Here is a 24,324-nt window from a genome sequence, read left to right as displayed (position 1 = left end):
GACAAACAGGGGCGAAAACATAACCTCCTCCGAACTTCGTTGGCGGAGGTAAAATATTCAATCAAAACAATAAAAGCAAAAATGTACTTAAAAGATTTAAATAGCTTTCAGAAGACTGACTTCATCACCACTCGTAAGTCTTATTCTTTTCTTTTGATTTTGCCTTGCTGTTATTTAGTATATTATATTCGAGAGATTTTTTGTTTCATTTTCATAGCGATACTTCGTATACCAGACTTATGTATTACCCTAGGTTTAATAAGACGCTCGTTTAGAACCTGAACAGCAATTTTCAGGGTTATATTAATGCATAACTTTTCATATAGTTTATTTATTTTCTTATCTTCTTTCCTAACTGGGATCTTTTTCCATGTTGGATCCCATAGGCTTATAGCATCCTGCTTTTCCAACTAGGGTTGTAGTTTGGCTATTAATAATAATAATGATAATAACAACAACAACCACATCAAAAATGACCTCAGAATTCCATACCTATATTTTTACTAAAAAGAATGGTGAAGGAAGGGTGATATTACTTCATTTTTTAAAATAATCATCCACTAATTATGGGGGAATCGACGATTGAGGATAACTATATTTCACCCGCCTTTATAAATGAAGGATTCGCCCTTTCATTACTAGAAACCTATTAGTACTGATGGCTTCAGTATATCAGTATGTAATGGCTATCAGGTATTTAAAGGTATTGGTGTATTTTTATTACTATTGCAGTGCCATTAGGGGGATTTTTTTTTTATATTCCTGCCCACTGTCCACCCATCTACTTTTACTTCCTGGTTCAAGTGCGGGGTTCCCCAGTAAAAACTGTAGAAGAATATGATATTATTATTATTATTATTATTATTATTATTATTATTATTATTATTATTATTATTATTATGTGCTAAGATACAACCCTAGTTTGTAAAGCAGAATGTTATAAGCCTGGGGTCTCCAACAGGGAAAATAGCCCAGTGAGGAAAGGAAACAAGGAAAAATATATTTTACTAACTGTGACATTATGATAAATATCTCCTATATAAACTATAAAAACTTTAAGCAAAAGAGAAAGAGAAAAAAGATAGAATAGTGTACTCTCAAGCAAGAGAACTCTAGCCCAAGACAGTGGAATACCATAGTACAGAGGCTATTGCACTACCTAAGACTAGAGAATAATTGTTTGATTTTGGAGTGTCCATCTCCAAGAATAGCTCCTTGCCATAGCTATAGAGTCTCTTCTACCATTACCTAGTGGAAAGTGGCCACTGAACAATGATGGTGCAGTAACCACAGGTTTTCTAAGCTCTTCAATCCATTGTCTTCTCTTCCATCTGCTGTTCTCATTATGTGTCCGCTCACATCCGTTTCTTTTTCGTACTTTTTATTAGAACATCATCTACTTTAGTTTTCGCTTACATCCATGTTGCTTGTTTTCTGTCTCCTAACGTTATTCCCATCCTTATTCTTTCCATAGGCCTTTGAATTGTAACCAACTTACATTCTAAGGCTTTAGTAAGGTTCTAAGTTTCTGATGCATAAGTTAAAACTAGTAGGACCATCTGATTAGATACTTTTCTTTTTACAGAGAGATTCGTCCATAACCCTTATTGGTTCTCTCTCTGCATTTTCATTGAACATAATCCTAGTTTTACTCTTATTCATTTTCAGTCCTACATTTCTGCTTTATCTATTCAAATGTTCTATCAACTTTTGCAATTCCTCCCATGATTCACTAAATAGAACTATGTCATCTGCAAATCTCAAGTTGTTAAGATATTCACCATTAATATTAATTCCCACATTTTCCCAATCTAAATTCCTAAAAACTTCTAGGCTTGGTATAAATAAATTGAGAGAGATGTCTCTGTGTCTAACTCCTTTCCAGATTAGAATTGTTATATCTATGTAATTTTAGGATTATTATTATTATTGTTGTTGTTGTTGTTATTGTTGTTGTTGTTATTATTATTATTAGCTAACCTACAGCCCTCACTTGAAAATTATATATGTATATATATATATATATATATATATATATATATATATATATATATATATATATATACACACACACACATACACACAGTTTATTAGGTTTTGTTAACTAAACAACCTGTTTCGATTACATTACTAATCGCAACCAAATGTAAATTAAGTTTTTCTTTTGTGCTAGTAGATTTAGGAAATATGCATTTAGTATTCGATTAAAGATTTTATGTGGCTTTACATTATTAACATATTGGGAACGGGGTGTTTTATTTTTATTTAATCCATATAGCATTAGATAGATTGAAAAAGTCGGTATTGCTATGTTGTCGAATAATCTGTATTTTAAATATAATAGTATAGGTTATTAATATACGTTTTCTTCCATTGGCTATGTAAAGAAAATGTAAAATAATATAGGGATAACCCAAAAAAATTCTCTCTCTCTCTCTCTCTCTCTCTCTCTCTCTCTCTCTCTCTCTCTCTCTCTCTCTCTCTCTCTCTCTCTCTCTCTCTCTCTCTCTCTCTCTCTCTCATATGGAATGGAAAATTATCGATTGTGTTGTGAGTATTGATTTGCAGCCCACAATTTTATTTTTTAACTGATTAATTATCACAGTATTACTTTTAGCTTCATTGACTAAAGCCACTATAATAATACAGATACTCCTGCGTAAAATCAATTTCCTTTTGGGGTTGGGGGAATGGTTGGGGTTGACTGGTGGTGTAATTTTGTTGATATTTGATGAATTTCTTATTATTTTTTTTAGTCTTTATCGCGTTTTATGATTATAACGTCAATTTTCAAAATGCAATGTTTCATCCAAAAAGCAAGTCACCATGTAAGACGCCCTTATGAGGTTTCGAAAGAGGAGTGAAAATTTAAAGAGGTGCAAAAGCTCTGTTTATTACTAACCAGACGTACAAGAGAGATTAGTTCAATAAACGTTTAACTGGGCCCCAAAACTTTTAACTTGGCTCCAAAACGTTTAACTGGTCTCAAAAGCGTTTAACTTGGCTCCACAAGGCACTAGAAGAGTTGGACGACCGAGGCCTACATGGCTGAGGACTATGAAGCGTGAAGTAGGATATGATGAATGGAGAAGTATTGAATGAAAAGTTCAAGATAGAGACAACTGACGAAATCTAACCAAGGCCCTTTGTGTCAATAGACGTAGGAGGAGATGATGATGATGGTGATATATTTGGGTTCTTCTTCACACGTCCCTTTTTCCAGGGGACAAAAAATCAAATGGTTTATTGACCCACAACTGGAAATATGCGGTACTTTCATGTTAGTGTTTGGTTGAATTCAAGAACGACACGATTTGAATTATAAATGATAGTAATGGTCGACCTGTCGTTGGCAGCAACAGCAACGCAGAAATCTTACTCCGTTAGATGTTGCTTTTATATTTTAATACGGTATTCAGATTTTAGTTTTCCTTTGAATTGTTTATTTGGCGATGCTTAGTTTTAAAGGGTTGTGGTAACCCAGTTTTTTCCAACCCCAAAAACCCGACCCAAATTAGGGTTGCGAGGGTATTTCTGAGGGTTGCCAGAGGGTCCTGCAAAAATATATCTTAATAATTCACAGCTTTTCACGTTTCAGTTTTGGTTACTGTAACTAATTTACTTTAGTATTACAAGGTAAAGATTCTACTGGACACAGTAACAAAAGAGGCGTGGTCATGAAACACACCTATATGGTTTGATTTATGATTTAAAAAATAGGGTCTCTATTCCAGGTTAAAACTGCATTTAGGGTCGCAACCATAAAGGGTTGTGAAACACTGTGGTAACCTATTGGAAATGTCCCTCTTTGGCACTGCTTGACTGTGGTTCGAGACTAGCTCAATAGTTTCCTGTATGTCTGCAACCTCACCATCATTGTGTGCTAAGGATGGGGTGTTTGGCTGGAGCCTGTATGACTACCTGCCGAGTCGTCAGCAGCCATTTGCTGGCCCTCTCTGTCCTAGCTTGGGTGGAGAGGGGGCTCTATGGCATCGTCACTGTCCTTTGCATCTGGCATTCATGAACGACCCTTAAATCTTTAAACGAGCTCTTTTTCCAGTCAGATTTGACTAAAGTAACCTAATGTTGTTTTAGATTTAGCTGGCCTTATGCTTGCGCTGTCTTGCTTCTAGCCTCCTGGCTAGTACAATGGTAACGTGTTCGCCTAGCATTTGCATGTTAGCGATCTGGCTGTTTACTGGGGAGGCCACTACTGTGTATGGACACCGCAGTCGGTGGTTGGTATTACCCTGCTGACGTTCTGGTGAGCATCTATTTTGATGAATCTGGAACTGAAACCAGACACCTTTACATTTTCCTTTTCCTTTAGGGCAACTTGTAATCTCTACTCCAACCTTGTTCGAAGTAACGATCAACTGAAATTACAACTTTCATTGATTGCAAAGGCCAAAAAGTCTACTGTAGATCAGGGGTTCCCAACCATTTCTGTTCATCTGTACCCCCTTGGGCATGTTTATAGTTTCTTATGTACACCTTCCTTTGAGGATGAAAAAGAGAAACAATGAGATTTATATTGTAATTTTATTCAATTTCATTGCAGATTACATCATTTATTGTGAAGTACTGGTTGTTCTCTCAGATCCCATGTACCCCCTGAAGAGTAAAATGTACCACTGGGGAAACAAGTACCCTAGGCCAAGGTTGTGAACCCTTGGTCTAAATAATACTCGTCATACGTTGAGTGGTCCTAAGCCATTGTTGTATTAGACACAAACAGCTTCAGTTTCTACCCTGCCAATGGTTAGTTTGTCCAGTGTTTGGCAGATAGCTCGTGAAAGATTACGAAAAAAATGATTTTGTGATCTGTTTATAGAAGATCCTTGAGTTTTGTTTAGTACATTGTACTTATTATTAGCAATATTTCTGTTTTTTCGTTTTCCTAAGGGGATGAATTTTAGGGTCCAATTAGTTTGAGTTAATTTTAAGGTTTAACTTTGATTTATAATCATATTAGTTGATTTGTTCTTTGTTACAAAGATACAAATTTTGTGTGTGTGTATTGTCAGACGTATCACTATATGGTCTCTACCCGTCCCTCTGGCAGGTAAATAATCATACCCTGGTGAGAGGGGGTTTACCCACAAGAGGTACGATATGTGCATGCGCTAAATATTTAGCCTTTATTTTTGACGGGTCGCGTACACTATTATGTAATATTTATAGTTTTAGAACATTTATTAACCCCGCCAAGGTTGTAAAACCGAGTCGGTTTACTTATTTATTTTCTATATGACGAAATTTTCACAACATATATATCTTAGATCATGGATGACTCATTTAACTTTTGAAGATGATCCGGATTCTATATCCGAATTTGCATTTTTCGCCATTTTAAAGGCAACGTTAAAACAAATTGATGGATTTGACGAAATTTCCACCACAGATAATAGATCTTAGGCCATGGACGACTCTATTAACCTTTGGGGGAGGGTAGAAATCTCTGATTGCTTTTGTTCAATGTGTAATAGGTGGAAAATTTGACAACTTTAAATAGTGGAGAGATACTAATTCACGGTATAAGTTACTCACAATAGGTTAGTGACCAAGTACTATTTATGATACGTATATATAAATTACGTGCATATAGCCACTTTATCATTTTGGAGAATTGTTCATGATATTTATAAATTGCAAGGATACAGACACTTTTCTATTTGGTGTATGTAAAGATTCACTGTTACGCTTTTGAGCGTATATTCTTTCTTTCACACACATATGTATATATATATATATATATATATATATATATATATATATATATATATATATATGGGGGGGCGGTATTTATACTGTATACACGTGTGTATGTGTATATATATATATATATATATATATATATATATATATATACATATATATACATACATACATACACACATATATACAAACATACACACACCCATATGTAATTTTTAATACAGATGTGTCCCTTGATACATAAATTTATACAAATATACATACTCACACATATAGGTTTGAAGAATAAAACGCAAATCTTCATGACTTTATCAACAGAAACCATTTTAATATTAGTCAGGCTGTAGTACAAAAGGCACTATATAAGGCATAATCAAAGTTAAAATAAAATCTACGATTGCTGAAAACGGACAGAGACAAAATTAAATTAAGAAAAAAAAGTAATAAACAAGACATGTAGCTCTATTAACTAAAATATACAGTACTGTTTATTACAGTATCGTTTTCAATACAAAATTTAAGAAGCAGTTTACTATACAATCAACATTTTTTTTGCGTATAAAGAAAGACAATACATGGAAGGCCTTTTCCTTTGTGGTATTATGTCAGTAGTGACAATCTGTTTTTATTTGGAGAAGTGAGATTATCATAAATTGCTCTAATTCACAATATAATCAATATAGCTAATTTATATGGCTCAGGTGTTTTAAGATTTCCACTTAATAATAGTCAATTTTTTATGTTTTTTTGTTTTCTATTGAAGGTTTTGAGACATAATTTGTAAGATATACTAATATAATTCCTCAAACTATTTCATTCTCTTTAAAACGAAAGGCAATGTTACTCGTAATTTAGAGTGACTTTGATAATAAGCGACCGACTAGAAATTGATGTGTACTGCATGAATTTATTACTGTAACTCTTGTAAAAGGAATCGAATATTACGGAGCTCGGTATTTCTCATTCCATTTGCTAAAATTCATGTTTGGAGACAGCCAGTGAAGCAATTGCATCCTTTTGCGAGTTATATTTTCTATAAATGATGATTGGCGTCAATGACCTTAGATGTCAGAGTGCCAGAAAACCTCAAATCAATCAATCAATAAATGACGATGTCCAACTCTCGAGCAGCTTTGGCCAATTGCTTGGTGTCAATTAATCAAGAGTTCTCGTAAATTTGGCAACACTATTAATAGTTGTTTATAGTGGATAACAGGTCAATAAAAGTTGCCAGAAATAACTGGTAACCGAATGGCTAAAAAGGTGCCAGAAAACTTCAAATCAATCAATCTATAAATGATGATGTCCAACTCACAAGCAGCTTTGGCCCATTGCTTGGTGTCAATTAATCAAGAGTGTTCGTAAATTTGGCAGCATTATTAATGGTCGTTTATAGGGGATAACAAATCAGTAAAATACCAGAGACAACTGGTAACCGAATGGCTAAAAGGGAATATTTGTCCAGGGAACAACTAATAACCAAATAATTAGAAAGGAATAATTTCTTCGGGGTTTCTAATTATGAATTAGTTTACAAACGGTGATGATAGGTGGACTGTCATTGGTCTATAGAGGATACCAAGATAGTTACTATTGGTCACTATTGGAAAACAACACTAGATTATGATTTATAATAGTACCAACATACCCCAAGTCAGTTCACTGGCGATACAGTATACTCTTGCCCTGCTCTACAGACAACTTAATTCTTTTAGAAATCCCAAATATTCGTGGTAAATCTTATAATCATCTGGGTAATGTCCTTGCTAATGAAGTGCCTATTGAATTTTAATGTAAAAATAGATGTTTTTCTGATTCATGACTAGACGTGACAGTGCAAACCTAATCCAATAGAATTAGAAACATTTGAAAGAACAAATTACATTATTGATTTTAATTTTAATTTTTCTATCTTTATGAAAGCGGGTAACTGGAACGAGAAAACTGTTTATATCTGACCCATTGTAGATAGGACGTTTGAGTGACCGCTTGTATGATTAATGAAGAATTCCACGATGGTACCTGTGCTAATTCCTTATTTTATTATTACCCTGGAAAGTAGAAGATTTCTAAATTGATGGAAATCGCAGGAAAATGTTGTTTATTTGTTTATTGGCCACGAAACGATAAGAATGAACATTGTAACTGCGAGTGATTTGAAAATGCAACATAAGAGAACTGAATTGGGAAAGCCAAGCTGTACACCTAAGACTTAGAAGATGTATATGTAGCAGAGATATATGTTACTGGTCATCCCAGTTCTCTACGGTTAGTGAGGTGCTACAGAGGATTCTGTTCTCCTGAATAACATTTTTTTTTTAGATAAGAGCATAAAAAAGGAGAATCTAGCACGTTTAGTTTAATTTGCGAAGGAACTTTTCAGCTAAACGTTGACTGAAAGGAAGAAAAAGCTTAATAAAAACAATCATTTTTGGCACTAAGACGATTATGCTGTTCTCTACTGACAGTAATAAAATGCAGTATATAGGCTCAATATGATTTTTTTTGGCACCATTGTATTTACGAAAACAGAGGATTTTATTTTTAAATGGAGAGATTTTCCGTTATAATGGATGCCAAAAAAAGCTTTAAAATAATCAATTAATTCACATGATCCTTTTGGTAATACAACCAACCATGTCATATATCAACATAGTATATATCCTATATTTATGTATATATGATACCTGCATATATCATATATATTATATACTTATTTATGTTATCGTCTAACGTGCTTTACAGAACACAAAAGAAAACAAAATACTACAGATTTCTATGGGTTTTTTATATGGCACACTTTTATGTTACATAGTTCTCAAAAATCATCTATACATATCTGAAAGGAAACTCTAGTGCCCTATAGTCAATTTCTTTTAATGAGGCCCCTTTGCACCGACTCGCAGCGGTGCCCTTTTAGCTCGGAAAAGTTTCCTGATCGCTAGATGGTTAGAATGATCTCGAACCAATCAGCGAGCAGGAAACTTTTCCGAGCTAAAAGGGCACCGCTGCCAGTCGTTGCAAATCTGCCTCGCTAAAAAAAAATTGACTATAGTCATTGGAGAGCTTTTAAAAGTCTCCCACAGCATCTATTTTTTAAAGGAAACATCTCTAATGGTTTATTTCTTTTTACAAAAAGTGGATTCCTTAAGATTATCCGTTTGTGAAATATAGTGCCCTTTATATATATATCTTAAGTAAGAAAGTTGCTACAGTCTCATACGGTAATGCATGTATGGCCATACACGCTGCGTAGTCACATGTGATACCTTAAATAAAGTGATTGCCGTGTTTATTCATCGGCACCAACACGATATGTCTCTTTCTCATGTAACTTCCTCTTTCTCTAACTGAGGCACTGGATTTACTACGTTACAATTTCTACTATGGGTTACTGGCATTCACTCGTCTCTACCTCAGTTACAGCATCAATGACCTTGATGTCAGGATGCCAGAAAACCCAAGATCAATCAATCAATCAATTAATCTATCTCGATTATGTATCTTAATGGCAGATATATGAGATGACATTGGAAAGTTACTTGCGGTCCACATAATGCTACTTTCCATTTTTTATTGTAAATTTGAATTTGGTGTGATTTGTGCAATATATATTTTTAAAATGTTTAAGCACCCGTGGTATAGCTGCGCAGTTTGAGTCATTTTGGTCTGTCAAAGGTATAGTGCCCATAGTTTAATAAAAAGTAAGCTTAAAGAAAAAAAAAATGCTTTTCATACCTGACTATAAATACTTAAATATTTTGTCCTTTGATAACAATTATGATTGAATGCAATTTATAAATAATAATGATGTCCGAATATACAACATACGTTCATACGCCTTGTTATATACATACATGAATATATTTATATATGTATATAATCGTGATTTGACCTGCCATTCAGACAAATACATCATACGTTACAACAGTCCTATATTATTTTGATGCCTTTAATCAGGCTGTGACCTTTGATTAATATTATTAAGCTTACAATGAGATGCGTGAATGTACTCCTGTTTTCATTGCATCTGCAATGGCAAGTCTTCTTGTTCTAATATCACCTAAAGAATTAGAAATGTACAAGGAGGGAGAATTGGTATTCATAAAATTCTCTTTTACTTCTTTGTCCAATATAATAATACAGTATCATAACCTCTTTAGGGTAATCGCATTTAGAAAATTGTTTATAAACCTACAATATATTTCCCTAATAAATCTATTCTTCAGATTTAGGCGTTTTTACCCTATAGTTGCCTCCCTTTGTGAGCATGACGCGCATGTAAGCCTCTTGCGTCTGGTGGTAATCCTTGTACGGAGGGTAGAGACTGGATTCCAGCTGCTTCAGGTTCTCCAGCAGTAAGCTCTCTGCTTTTTCCAGGTTGAAGTTGTCCATTTCTTTACTGGCGCTCAAGAACGTCTGCTCTGAGTTCTGTTCAAGGGGAGATAGGGAAAGGAATGTTTGGTGAATAAATCAGTAGTTAAACTACTCTGTCAAAATGTTTGGTGAATAAGCCAGTACATAAACTAATGTCAGTGTGTTTGGTGAATAAACCAGTAGATAAACTAATCTGTCAGAAAGTCCAGGTTTAAATTTCAATTTCTTTACTGGCACTCAGGAACGTATGCTCAGACTTCTGTTAAAAGTGAGTTAAAAGACTGTTTGGTGAATAAACAAGTAGATAAACTAATCTGTCAATGTATGGAGAATAAACCAGTAGATAAAGTAATCTGTCAGAAAGTCCAGTTTTAGATTTCCATTTCTTTACTGGCGCTCAAGAAGGTCTGCTCTGAGTTCTGTTCAAGGGGAGATAGGGAAAGGAATGTTTGGTGAATAAACCTGTAGATAAACTAATCTGTCAGAATGTTTGGAGAATAAACCAGTAGATAAACTAATCGGTCAGAATATATAGTGAATACATCAGTAGATAAATTAAGCTGTAAATAAGATAATTACGAAGCATTTGAAAATGAATGAGGGCCAGAAAGCTGTAAATTATAAAATAAGAAAGATATACAAAGATTGTAACAGGTTTTCATATGTTTGCCTTTACTATGTAGATAATGATGGAATAGAAAGTTGAAGGCCATATTTTATCTTATGCTTCAGGGTAAGGAAAGAAGTAAAGAGATTAAAGTTGATTGAAATAGACTGAATTTTAGCCAGAATATTAGCCCAGAAGTGAGATGTCTGACTAAGTTGTAAGAGATGGAATGTTTATTAGGCACTTTTTAACCAAAAGAGGCCAGTAGATATTTTTAAAAATTGTGAAAGGTAATTAAGATGAAATATAACTTTATAAATAGATGAACATGAAATGGGAAAGATTGGAAACTGCTTTATATATGATAAAATGGCAAAAGTTAATCATATTCATAAGTTTTTAAATATTGTTTACTAGATTAAGATTTTCGAGGTAGTAAAAGGACTCTGTACCTACCTGTAAGTTTTTGAGAGCAGCCATGATGTTGGTCTGCTCACCACACTTCTCGCACTTGAGGATCGGGTTCAAAGTGTTCTCTGTGTCGACTGGCAAAGGAGACGTGCACTTCCTGCACTTGAAGTTCAAGACTGTGTTGGACATGTCTTGGTATTTGGGCCAGTCTTTCACGCAGGCCTGGAAGAGTGGTAAGAGTGAACTTGAGGTTAAGTCGTAATCAAGATGAGAAAATAAGGATTTTATCAGTTACTTTAAAACCCGAGTATTAGTGGTGAAAAGAGAGGACTTGAGGTTAAGTCGTAATTAAGATGATAGTTATTGAATCGATTACTTTTCAACCCGATTGTAACTGGTGAAAAGAGAGATCTTGAGGTCATGTCGATATTAAGTTGATGAAATAATTATCGTATCAATTAATTCAAAACTAGAATATTACTGGCGAAATTGGGTTTATAGTTGTTTTAGTTAATTGTATAAGAATATTGATAAATCAACTTAACATAGATTATATTTCCAAACGTTGATAGTTTAAAAAGTACCGGTAATAATTTTTTTTTTTTATACTTTCATAGAAAATATTTAACAGTTTTTAGTCACCTATTTTTTTTCATTAATTCAATTATATCCTTTTCTCTCCCATTTTCTCAATATGACTATAATCTTTTGCATATCTTTATTTCATTTTGCATCACATTTTGGTCCTTTTTTATTTCTTATCTCATCCTCCACCATGATATCTCTTTTCCCTTCAGTCCCCTTTCATTTCCTTTGTCTCTTTCTTCTCCGTTTTTAATTTCGTTCCCATTATCGTATCTTAAATTAATGAAAAAAAAACTGTTAATTTCCCCTGGTTGTTTCTTAGATACATCTACTGTAATTCTCAACCTTTAAGGTTGTGGTGGCCTGTGTGGTAACGTCCCTGATTGGTCACGCTCAAACTCTTTAGTTCCTTTGGTCGTTGTAACCTCACCGTCCTTGTGTGCTAAGGATGGGGCGTTTGGAGGAGTACATAGGTCTACCTGCTGAGTCATCAGCAGCAATTGCCTGGGCCTCCGTGGTTCTAGCTTGGGCGCTGATGATATATAGCCAGTTTCTAGAGCATTGCCCTGCTTGAAAGGGCAATGTCACTACCCCTTGCCTTTGTCATTCATGAGCGGCCTTTAAACCTTAAACCCTTTGTATTATTGCTGCTTCTGTCACTTTCATGCACTTATCTCATACCCCCCCCCCCTCCTCTTCCTCTTCTCCTCCCATTTCTCTTATCCTCTGTTCCTCCATTTCTCTTTTCCTCTCCTTTCTCCCGTTTGGGTCTTACCTCACAAGCACACTCGAACCAGTATCTGTCAAACAGGTACTGTCTCCTCTCTGATCTGGGAGCCGAAGTAAAACTCTGGCCGTAATTTTCGGGAACTTGCTCTCCCTTCGGGATGAACCGAATGGATTTCGTGATAGCGCTGCTGCCACTGAAGTACCTGTTAAAGAAGACGCGAGTTAGTGGCGTAGGATAGATTACGAAAGGTACGCTACTATTTTAAGATGTCCATGAATTTTGCGGGAATGATTGTATACAAGTGATTAAACTCAATTTTATGTCTTTCCTTTCATAAACACAAACACATGTATGTATTTCTTCTAACTGTAATCGAACAGTTTATCATGTTTCTTGAAAAAAGCCCATAGAAGAAACAAAGAAAATGAAAATAAGTCACTATATTTCAGCCAATACACATTGGCCCCCTTCATGTTGTACGGTAAAAATGAGGAAATATATGTTAACAATTCACTGTGAAGAGGACAAATAATAATAACAACAACAACAACAACAACAACCTACCTGACTTGCCCTGTGATGCAAGAATGATTGAAGAGGGCGAGTGTAGGGAAAATGGCAGCACCCAGGGACTCGTTCTTGGAGTTGCTAAGTGATTTTGGAGCAGATAGCCAGAACTCTGAGACTTCGTGAGAGTTAAACTGGACAATCTGTGAGAGAGGGGAAATTTCATTAGTTTTCATGCTGGAGTAATGGATGAAATAGCTTGAATTAGAATATTCATCCGTAGTTTTGTGTTGTTGCTGAATGAAAAGAGGGGATTGCTGTACCTTATTTTGATACGGGCTATTTTGTATTGTGTTAAAGTATGTTGTTTTATCTCGTTTATATAATGAAGAGCGAGTCTCTCTCTCTCTCTCTCTCTCTCTCTCTCTCTCTCTCTCTCTCTCTCTCTCTCACTGTATAATATATATATATATATATATATATATATATATATATATATACATATATATATATATATATATATATATATATATATATATATTTCATTCCTGTCACGCTCAGGAAGGGGAGAGGGAGAGAGAGAGTAGTCATAGCCTGGTGATAGGGGCTGTCGCGAGAGGTACACTTGGAAACCACACTCGCAGAAATAGCCGAACCAGCGGGTTGTAGTTAGGAAAGGGGTAAGGATGGGGAGGGTTGAATCTGTGTCTGTGCATATAGATCTAAATATTTAGATGTAATTTTTGACGGATGGAGTACACTAACATGGAAAGAATTACATTTATCATATAATAAGAATATGGAAAGTTATGGAAGGATGAAATTTTTCATTAACAGGAATATTGAAAGAAATCATTATACGAGTGTAATATTCCCTAAAAATAGTAATATACCACATATGATCATTCAAGAAAACAGCCTAGAAAATATTGTTCACATACCTCAAGGAAATGCATCAGTAAAGAGCCAACGTATGCCTCTGTTTCACTGATTGTGTCACCTGCAAATAGATAGATATTGTTACTTTTGGTAAAGGAATATGTTAATAAGTCTGGTTATTTATTAGGGAAATTTATAATGGTAATTAGACTTGTGCTATTTTACTATTTTCGTAATTGGTCTATAACTATTAAAAATATTGTGAAGGGAGAAATTATCTTTGATATCTACACATGAATAAAGGGAATGGAATTTAAGGAATCTACGTATAATCTTAACTCTAAATACTAAGGAAAGGAATGAAGGTTGAGAGAATTGAGATAATCATTGCAGGCAAGATGCGTATCGTCCAAGCATTACTCGTGAAGGAGTTTTAGGAGAGCCAGAGTAAAGCTTTTTAGATTAATTTAGAAATAGTTTAGAAGTTCTAATGAATATTGTATAAAGTATTGATTTTTGTTAGATGATATCCCAGTGTCCTTATCAATTAGGATATTTTATTAGTTATGCAAATTCCCGTGCAATTATATTTGCAATTTTTTTTTGCATCGCATACATGTGAGGTTATTAAGAACGTGCAAATTGGTTAATTCAGAAATTGGAAATGAATAGTATACAGGGTTATTGTAAGACAACATTCTCCATTCATCAATGAAGTAGGGAAGACACAGTCTTGTGTGTTGGGACAAGGCAATCTACATAGATACTTACCTTCTTCCTTAAGCAGTGGGTAATCTGTTGCGTGTAAACAAAAATTTATTCTGCGTTATTTTTTTTTATATTTTTTTATGCTTTTAGAGATTTTTTCCCCTGACTTTCTTCCATAGTCAGTAATGCCAATTGTAAACAAAAGAAGCGAGTTGCTGGTTCTAAAGCCATGAGCATTATGAAAATAAAGCCATTTTCTGCTTTGTAGAATGGTACGTGAAGGGTGAAATAGCTTCAGTTTCATGTGGAAAATGATTTCATATCAAACGTAAAACAAATGTAAAAAAATATGCCTCAGCCTTACTGTATATAAAGGAAAGTAGGGATTTCTCTCGAAATAAATAGAAGTAAAACAACTAAGAGTAAAGAATATTAAAATTCGTAACTAAATGATAACAATAATGCACAATTTTGGAAAAAAGGTGTACCATCAATGTTATAAAAAGTACGCTTAAGTAGATGTTAAGGAAAACACCACAAACAAACAAATAAATCACTCGCAATAAACAACCAACGGGAAATGCATCTCTACTTACTGATGCCAGTGCCCTTGTCCTCGAAGTACTTGGTCTTCTTCAGCGCCTTCACCATGAAGACCACCATCACGACCCTGTGGAAGTAGTCTTCGCTTGTTCGTCTCTCCGAGTGACACACAAGGTTGTACAGACGGAAGAAGTCTTCAGGGTCGTAGATCTCCTTCTTTTCCAGGTTTTCCTTTGGGAAAAGAAAGGTCATCAGCATCGTTAGTCGTAGCTAGTTCGCTGCTAGACAGAGGACTCGGATATCGAGGTCTATAGACCTTGTTAGACATGACCCTCTGTTTATGGTCATTTTTTAGCTCAATTGTTTTCCCTTCCTTCTTTATATATATATATATATATATATATATATATATATATATATATATATATATATATATATATATATATGTGTGTGTGTGTGTGTGTGTGTGTGTGTGTGTGTGTGTTTGTGTATGTGTGGCCGTGTAATACCAGAATTTTATGGTATTTACGTAAACGAGTATGTGACAATCCTACTGGACGGTAATCATTAATTATTTGCGAGCATTCATGATTTATTTTCAGGGGTTTCAGCTAGTCTCCGTGATCTTATTCGGACCAAGGCATTTTAGCTCAACACGCATAATGCTAGCCTTTCAGATCTAGGATATAATACCTACGAGGGCTTTGCGTAAAAATGCTCCTTCAATCCCTTATTCTCTTTAGGCTATTAACTGTTAAATTGAGAAATTTTCTTCATTTTATGGTCTACTTGACTTCTTACCTGGCCTTTCTTCAAACCCTCATCCTGAAGTTTTTCTTTTTGTAAATTTCCTTTAAACCGTTCCTACCTGCAATATCAAGCGCAGTAGTTTGGAAAGTAATGAGACACTTGATTTCTAGATTCTTATACCGTGTATGTGAAGCTATTACAGTGCACTGTAATCATTGCTAAACGGTCTTTTGTATTATCCTCTTAGCCCCTAGCAGCGTCGTCTTTTTATCTCTTGCAGTTCCTCTGTTCCAGCATTCTTTGATCTTACTGTCCTACCTCTTTCAACTTCAACTCTATTGTGAAACTGGGGATTTTTTTCTCTAGTGACCCCTCAGCGCTTGATGGCCTTCCCAGCACTGAACCTTTACTGTGCTGTAGTTAATCCCTTGAGTGAAAAGAATTTTTTCGGTGATTTTAGTGTTATTAGGTTGATGAGGAAAGGGGGGAATGTGTAAAGAATAGACCAGAATATTCGGTGTATGTGGAAGCAAAGATCAAATGAGCCATAACTAGAGAGGGATCCAGTGTAATACAGTACTATCTGGCCAGTTAAAGGACCGAATTATAAGGTCCTTATCGTTTATGCAAAAATGAAAATAAGGAAGGTATCCAGTCCGTATCTTATTGCTTTCGGCAAAATAGATTTTGCGAAAGGTATGTATTCACTCTTATAGTTATTCATTTATTTGTTTGTGAGAAAGTTTACAAAAAACTATTGTACCGATTTTGACCAAACTTGATAGTCATGTTGGGTATGACCCAAAGGTGAGTCTGTAACAATCTGGATAGAGAACATCAAATTACAAGTACGCAGCAGTACTTTGAAAATAATCGTAATGTTAAGTAAATGGCAAATATTTTGTTAGTTTTTGTGTGTGAATAATATTACGTAAACACCATTGAACCAATTTCAAAGAAATTTGATGGACAAGTTGGGTATGACCCAAGGACAAACCCACTTAATTTTGAAGTAAATACATAGACTTACAAGTACCCAGTGGAATTAAGAGCAAAATAAGACTGCTTGGCATGGCGAAGGCATGCTCTCTACGGAGTTTAATGATGCTTTAGACATATTAGCAAGATTCAGGATAATCTTTTTGATATTCTTGATTTCCTTGATTAATTTATAGGTTTTAGTTTTTGTCCTTTTTACCACGTTTCATTCTTACAATTGTGCTGATCTGTGTTTACTTGCTTGTCGTTAAATTTAACTTGTCTTATAAGAATTTAATGTTTTTTACGAACAATTGTATTCGTCTTCAGTTTTAGTGGTTCTTTCTCTCTCTCTCTCTCTCTCTCTCTCTCTCTCTCTCTCTCTCTCTCTCTCTCTCTCTCTCTCTCTCTCTCTCATTTATTACTTTTTCATATGAACCCATTTGAATGTGGGTACCCAAATTAATCTTCAAATCAAGTCTTTAATGTCATTAGGAAAAATGTAATTAACTCAGTTCTGTTAATTTCTTAAAGTAATTTTAAATTGGTTGAAGAGGGGTTGCGTAGTTCATACTGCAAAGTTTCCTTCTAAGACAAAGGTTATCTTCATATATTGTTTAGGGTTTTACAGATTTTTTTCATCCTTAAGGATAATCATCTCATTTTTTTCCTGTTTCTTATCTCAACATGTTGCCTCGTTGTATTTTTTTGTATGAATTATTTTCCCCATTACGTTATTGAATAAAAGGAAAACATTCTCACTTCCATTAGACGGTTTTATTTGTAACACTTGCCATGCTGTAAGGCTCCCCCCACCTTCCCATTTACTCTGAAAAGTACTTTAAGATTGTGAAGTTTGGCATATTGTTGTTTAAGATCGCCCCACCTTTCGTGAGGCAAGGGCTCTTGTCAGTCATTTTCATGCAGTTTTCCTTGGCTGATCTTGGTATGTTTGTCCATCCCGTCGACATTTATAATGAAATAAATGATAAAAAAAAAAAAAAAAATCGGGGAGCAAATACTTCAGTTCGGTTATAGCCCTATGAAAGCTAAGTAGATGGTTTTCTTGTATGTTGTGTTTAAACAATCCTGTCGATCCTAGTTCGAATCGTTAAAAATTTTGTCTTTTAGTTATACTGTATTGTCATGGAAATTAGTCCTTTTCTTTGCCGTACCTTTGCAAAAGCAATTGATCCGAATAACAACAAATTAGAAAGCTTCTTACCTTGTACTTTTCCGTCACAATATCATCCTTGATTTCAAGGAAGTACGACAGTGGCTTTTGAACCAGGAGGCGGATGGCTAGGAAGCAGTTGATAGACATACCGGATCCCAGAAGAAGGTCTTGGATAGGACACTCTGTTTGGTGGAAATAGGCGTCCTGTCGACACTCCACCGAGCAGAAGACTACATTTGAACATTTCTTGCAAGGGATGGGTGCCTTGAGTCTGCAAAGGTCAAGGGGAATAAGTCACACATAGTAATAGTCTCTTTTTATAGTTTTATTGACGTTACTGTTCTAGAAATATTTTACTTTAGTTTTTTATTACTTATCATATAGTTTATTTATTTCCTGGTTTCCTTTCCTCATTGGCTATTTTCCCTTGTTGGAGCCCTAGGGCTTACAGCATCCTGCTTTTCCAACTAGGGTTGTAGCGTAGCTAGTAATGATGGTCATGATGATGATAATAATAATAATATTGGTGAAATGTTAAATAGCAATACTGTATAAGATAATTGGATGTATAGTACAGCATTTTAACTTAGATTAACGATTCTGTTCTTATCTGCACAGTGAAGAAAACGTCCTTACACGACAAACCTTTCAAGAAAGGGAAACACGAAGAAACGTTTTTTCCACATCCAAATATTAATTAGCAATATTGTATAAAACAATTAAATGTGTAGTGCATTATTTTAACTTAAATTAACGATTACGTTTTCATTTCCTTATCTGCTCAGTGAAGAAAACGTCCCAATACGACACAACTTTGAAAAAAGGAAAACATAAAGAAACCTTTTTTCCTCCTTCGAGTCTTACAGTTTAAAGCAGTTTTGGCAGTGAGTTCCGAACATGTCTCGAAGAAGGACGGCCGCGAAAGGCTTTTCAGCACATATGGTATCTCCAGGTTCTATATCCTCGACAGCCACGACGTAACGACCTTGCTGATTGTCGCTCCTGACGTCCACCTTTCGCGAAAGGGACGGGTACTTGGGGTGTCGACCGCCAGTCACCTCTGGGATGGCCGGAAGCTGCATGTCGACTGGCTCCGGTTCCATTTCTGCAAAGGGCGAGATAGTCGTATATTTGGGAGTTCTTTGCGGACTGAAAGCCATGCTTATTTGTATGCTAGTGTACGCGCCCCGTCAAAAATGACTGCTAAAAATTTAGATATGAACAATTTCTGCAAAGTGAGAGAGAGAGAGAGAGAGAGAGAGAGAGAGAGAGAGAGAGAGAGAGAGAGAGAGAGAGAGAGAGAGAGAGAGTCAAGTATTGATATTGGCTTTTTTATTTTTTATTTTTTTTTGCTAGTGTACGCCACCCGTCAAACATGACATAAAAATTTAGGTAGATATGAACAATTTCTGCAAAATGTGTGTGAGAGAGAGAGAGAGAGAGAGAGAGAGAGAGAGAGAGAGAGAGAGAGAGAGAGAGAGAGAGAGCTTCGTATATTTATGTTAGATTTGTTTTTGCGGACAAAGTCATGCTTATTAGTATGCTAGTGTACGCGATCCGTCAAGAATTAAGGCTAAATATTTAAATAGATATGAACGTACACAGGGATTCAACTCTTCCCACCCCTCCCCCTTTCGACTATAGTACCCCTTCTTACCAGGGTATGACTACTTCCTCAGGCCCCTAGGGAGGGGATAGGCCAAGTAGTTATAATTATGTCTGGCAATACCACTGATCGTGACTCGAAAGAAAATGAATTTCATTGAAATTCTGCATTAGTGAATCCTTTGCCTGTTCAACTCTACATTTATTGTGAATCTAATATTGTATTCACAGAGATTCGTCTTTGGTAGCTTCCTTACCTTATTAACCTGTACACACACACACACACACACACACATATATATATATATATATATATATATATATATATATATATATATATATATATACATATATATGTATATGTGTATATATATATATATATATATATATACATATATATGTATATGTGTATATATATATATATATATATATATATATATATATATATATATATATAAATATATAAATATATATATATATGTACAGTATATGTATATATATAAATGTGTTTATATTAATATACATACATATATACATAAACACACACATATGTACTTTCGCTATTCTTATGAAGCCCTTCTGATATATACCGTAGTATCATTTACTAACCGAAATTTTTTACTCCTTTGCCAGTCTCATAAAGTTTGAGCCACTTCTGTATGTCATTTTGGTGTTCGATCCTCTTCTCTCTCTCCATCTTGGCCCAATCCAGCCACTTCAAGGCCTGGCGGTAGGCCTCCCGGGCATCCTCGTGCTGCTTCATGTGCGAGAGCAGGCGTGCTTTCCTCTTGTATAGTTTGTGCTTCAGTTCCTGGTGGAGAGAAGGAGAAGAAAGGTTTAAATCTTGTTAGATATTGTAAGCAGAGGACATTTAATGTTTAGTTTGAAGATTGTCTTCTTTGGAGGAGATAGGAAGAAAGGTTTTAAGTTTTGTGCTTCAGTTCCTCATTGAGAGAAGAAAAAGAAAGGTTTAAGTTTTTAATATATAAACAGAGGACATTTGATGTTTAGTTTGAAGATTGTCTTCTTTGAAGAAGAGAAGAAGAAAGGTTTAAGTTTTGTTGGATAATATAAATAGAGGACATTTAATGTTTAGCTAGAATATGGTCTTCTTTAATGGAGAGAAGAAGAAAGGTTTTAAATCTTGTTAGATATTGTAAGCATAGGACATTTAATGTTTAGTTGAAGATTGCTTGTGGAGGAGAGAAGAAGAAAGCTTTAAATCTTGTTAGATATTGTAAACAGGACATTTAATGTTTATTTTGAAGATTGTCATCTGTGGAGGAGAGAAGAAGGAAGGTTTCAATCTTGTTAGATATTGTAAACAGAGGACATTTAATGTTTAGTTTGAAGATTGTTTTCTTTGAAGGAGAGAAGAAAAGTTCAAGTTTTGTTAGATATAAACAGAGGACATTTAATGTTTAGTTTGAAGATTGTTATCTTTGAAGGAGAGAAGAAGAAAGGTTTAAATATTGTTAGATATTGTAAGTAGAGGACATTTTTTTTTAATGTTAAGTTTGAAGATTGTCTTCTTTGAAGGAGAGAAGAAGAAACGTTTACGCTTTATTAGATGTTATAAACAGAGGACATTTAATGTTTACTTTAAAGATTGTCTTCACTGATTGAGAGAAGAAAGGTGTAAATTTTGATAGATATTGTAAGCAGAGGACATTTAATGTTTAGTTTGAAGATTGTCTTCTTTGATGGAGAGAAGAAAGGTGTAAATCTTGTTAGATATTGTAAGCAGAGGACATTTAATGTTTAGTTAGAAGGTGTTCTTTGATGGAAAGGAGAAAGGTTCAAGTTTTGTTAGATATTATTAACAGAGGACATTTGATGTTTAGTTAGAATATGGTTTTCTTTGATTGAGAGAAGGAGAAAGGTTCAAATTTGGTTAGATGATATAGAGGACATTTAATGTTTAGTTAAAAGGTGCTCTCTCTCTCTCTCTCTCTCTCTCTCTCTCTCTCTCTCTCTCTCTCTCTCTCTCTCTCTCTCTCTCTCTCTCTCTCTCTCTCTCTCTCTCTCTCTCTTTTACTTACTCTTGGATAATGATGTTCAAGGGCCTCGTTGATATCTTTGACACAATGCCTGTAATCCTTGAGGTGGTAGAGCGCAGCTGATCGGTTGGCCAGGCAGATGGCGTAAAGGGTCATCTTTTTCGGATCTGCGCATTCTTCTGCAAAAAATCAAAACATTTCCCCAAAATTTATATGGTTTCCTTGTGAGTCTTTCGAGAAAAGAGGATTTAGTGGAATTTCAAATTTTGTTTTGTGTGTATTATTGGGTTCTGATTTACTATGTTTTCTCATGTTTGTGTAAATCGGTTTCTCATCTCTTGTTTTCCTGCACATTCTTAAATTTTGTAGAATATATATTTTTTAGCCGCGTACGATTTGTTTATAATAGTTTGTTTTCTCGAAATGTTTTTCCTTGCAATTGATATAGTTAATTTATTTACTGCCGTGAGACTAGCAAATATATATTATGATATGACATTTTCTTAACGTCAGTATTTTAAAGTGTTATTGTTTCTCTCGATGAAGAATTTATCGGTAATGTTTTTTTTTTTTTTTGTACTAGTCGCAATGTTTTTTACTTTTTTTTTCTTTTTTTTAATCCTGATAATGCTTATAGATCCTGTAGTATAATCGCACTTCTTAGTTACTACAGTAAAAAGTTTAACTCCTTAAAAAAAATCTAATAGTCGCTGTAATGTATTTAATAGATTTTTTTTTTATTAATTGTTTTTATTAATTATTATAGTAAATAGTTCAACTCTCGTTCGTCTATAAGTACAGTAGATGGTTTCTTTTAAAGAAATTTGTATTAGTTATTGTAATGTACTGTATGTAAGTGATTTTTTATTAATCATGGTAATGCTCTTTTGATACCGTATTATACTTCCATTTTCCAATAACTACAGTAAAGAATTCAACTCCCGTGTCGTCTATAAGTAGATGGTTCCTTTTAAAACCTCTTTCAAATGAGGCCATCGTCTTAAAAGATACTCTTCACAGGATCGACCAATCTTAATTGCAAATTCCCCTTTTGCAGACGCACACATTGCAGATAGACTTTGTGAGGTTATCGTATCCCCCCTGTCCCCATCTCTTATATTCCCCTTCCTTTCCACCCCCTCCCTCTAACCTCCCTCCTCCCTTAAAAGGTGTTTAGAAATTCCTAGCTAGTAAACTACATTGTATCGTGACCCAAATGATGAAGGCCAAATTCGTAAATTGGTGCGCTGTTTTATTTTTATCTTTTATCTCTTTTTTTTTTTTTTTTTTTTTTTTTTTTTTTTTTTTTTTTTTTAAATCTGTTTCTCTTCGTGCCAATGCAGAGAATATTCCCCATTAAACTAGTATGTAAGATTTTTATATAGTTTGAGGAAATTTTAAATATTTTTACAATTGTCTTGAATAAGATTTTTAAATTTACCCCAATTTCAAATTTACCCTCAAATAAAGCTTCTTTTCCCACTTTGAAGTATTTATTTTTTATGTGAGTTATGGGTGACTGTCTTTCTGGCTACCTAGAAAATCATTGTTATACATATTTAAAATATTAATGTACTTTCATAGCTATAGTTATGAACTTCAGGCGTTGCTTTCATTTAATACAAAAGTTATGAAGCTCTAGTACTTCCTAATTAAACCCGTATTCATAGACGTCTTTACGTAGTTATGAATCTATAGTAATATTTTATATTTAAGTCTATAGGGGTAAATTTCCACGCTTCATATTCCAGCTTATTTAGAATTCTTATTATTATGTCTGGTACACTATCGTCAAGACCAACTTACAAAATAAGCCTCAAAAGTAAGTCAATTCCTTGTGGATATGATCACAGCATATGAGTCTCCCTTTCCCCCCTCCCCCCGTTTTTAAAGCCAATTATCCTTTGAAGATACCCCGAGTTTATTATGCGTTAGCAACAAGGTGACTAAATAGCTGAGCTGACTGAAAGGGGTTGTGACTTGGGTGCAAAAGATAAGGGCATAAATTTCCGAGTATGTTGCTTTAAGAATGCACCCTTAAAAAAAAAAAAAAAAAAAAAAAAAAAAACTGTCTTGTCTTATACCTGTCGTCAGTTTAATCTTTAGATAATTGACCGTTTGTTGTGAGTGTCAAACTTGATAAAGAGTCTGATGCAAAAGTAAATCAAGGCTATATGGTGGTTATGATCACAGTAAATTTCTCCCCTCCCCCCGTTTTTAAAGCCAATTACCCCTTGAAAATAACCCGAGTTTACTATCCTCTAGCAACAAGGTAATTAATCCTTTGTCTTATACCTGTCGTCAGTTAAATCTTTAGATAAGTGACCGTATGTTGTGAGTGTTAACCCTAAGCAGGATTCTGATGCAAAAAGAAATAATGTGGTAAATGAAGTTGAGTGCTGGGAAGCAGATAAGTAGAGTGCATAGTAATAAGTAGCAAAAAAAATAGCTGACTGAATAGTAAGTAAATAATTAGACAACAGAATGTAAATAATTATATTGCTGGGTACTAAATAAATACTTTCACTGTGGGTAGTAACTGAATTCTACCATGCTCTTTGTGCTCTAAGCAAGCAAAATATGAATGAATTAACTAGAAGCATTAATTAATGAAAGTAAAGTATAATTCGAGTAGTAAGTAAGTAATTAGACAACTGAATGGTAAATAATTATATTGCTGGGTAGTAAATAAATACTTTCACTGTGGGTAGTAATTGAATTCTACCATGCTCTTTGTGCTCTAAGCAAG

The 24,324-nt window shown here is 34.5% G+C and overlaps 1 protein-coding gene and 1 long non-coding RNA gene across 6 annotated transcripts in view; one reads left to right on the top strand and one right to left on the bottom strand.

Moving 5' to 3' along the window:
• Window positions 1-24,324, top strand: part of LOC137619636 (uncharacterized) — a 300,875-nt gene that overhangs the window by 51,878 nt on the left and 224,673 nt on the right. The window lies entirely within an intron of this gene.
• The window catches only part of LOC137619635 (SET and MYND domain-containing protein 4-like), a 227,298-nt gene continuing 208,991 nt past the window's right edge, over window positions 6,018-24,324 (bottom strand). For 3 of the 5 annotated variants that reach the window (XM_068349827.1, XM_068349828.1, XM_068349831.1), the window contains 11 exons: window positions 21,618-21,754; window positions 20,185-20,386; window positions 18,835-19,075; window positions 18,019-18,241; window positions 15,119-15,296; window positions 14,586-14,609; window positions 13,877-13,935; window positions 12,993-13,138; window positions 12,474-12,630; window positions 11,159-11,335; window positions 6,018-10,149 (listed from right to left, as the gene is read on the bottom strand). In XM_068349827.1, the coding sequence (XP_068205928.1) occupies window positions 9,937-10,149; window positions 11,159-11,335; window positions 12,474-12,630; window positions 12,993-13,138; window positions 13,877-13,935; window positions 14,586-14,609; window positions 15,119-15,296; window positions 18,019-18,241; window positions 18,835-19,075; window positions 20,185-20,386; window positions 21,618-21,754 (1,757 nt within the window). In that variant the 3' untranslated portion in view covers window positions 6,018-9,936. Of the gene's footprint in view, window positions 10,150-10,451; window positions 10,515-11,158; window positions 11,336-12,473; window positions 12,631-12,992; window positions 13,139-13,876; window positions 13,936-14,585; window positions 14,610-15,118; window positions 15,297-18,018; window positions 18,242-18,834; window positions 19,076-20,184; window positions 20,387-21,617; window positions 21,755-24,324 lie in introns of those variants that run through there. The other 2 variants (XM_068349832.1, XM_068349830.1) reach the window with 2 other exon arrangements.

Source organism: Palaemon carinicauda, chromosome 26 (genome assembly GCF_036898095.1).
Source record: "Palaemon carinicauda isolate YSFRI2023 chromosome 26, ASM3689809v2, whole genome shotgun sequence".
Classification (NCBI taxonomy): Eukaryota; Metazoa; Arthropoda; class Malacostraca; order Decapoda; family Palaemonidae; genus Palaemon; species Palaemon carinicauda.
Note: the sequence above shows the minus strand (reverse complement) of the source record. Positions and strands in the feature narration are given on the sequence as shown.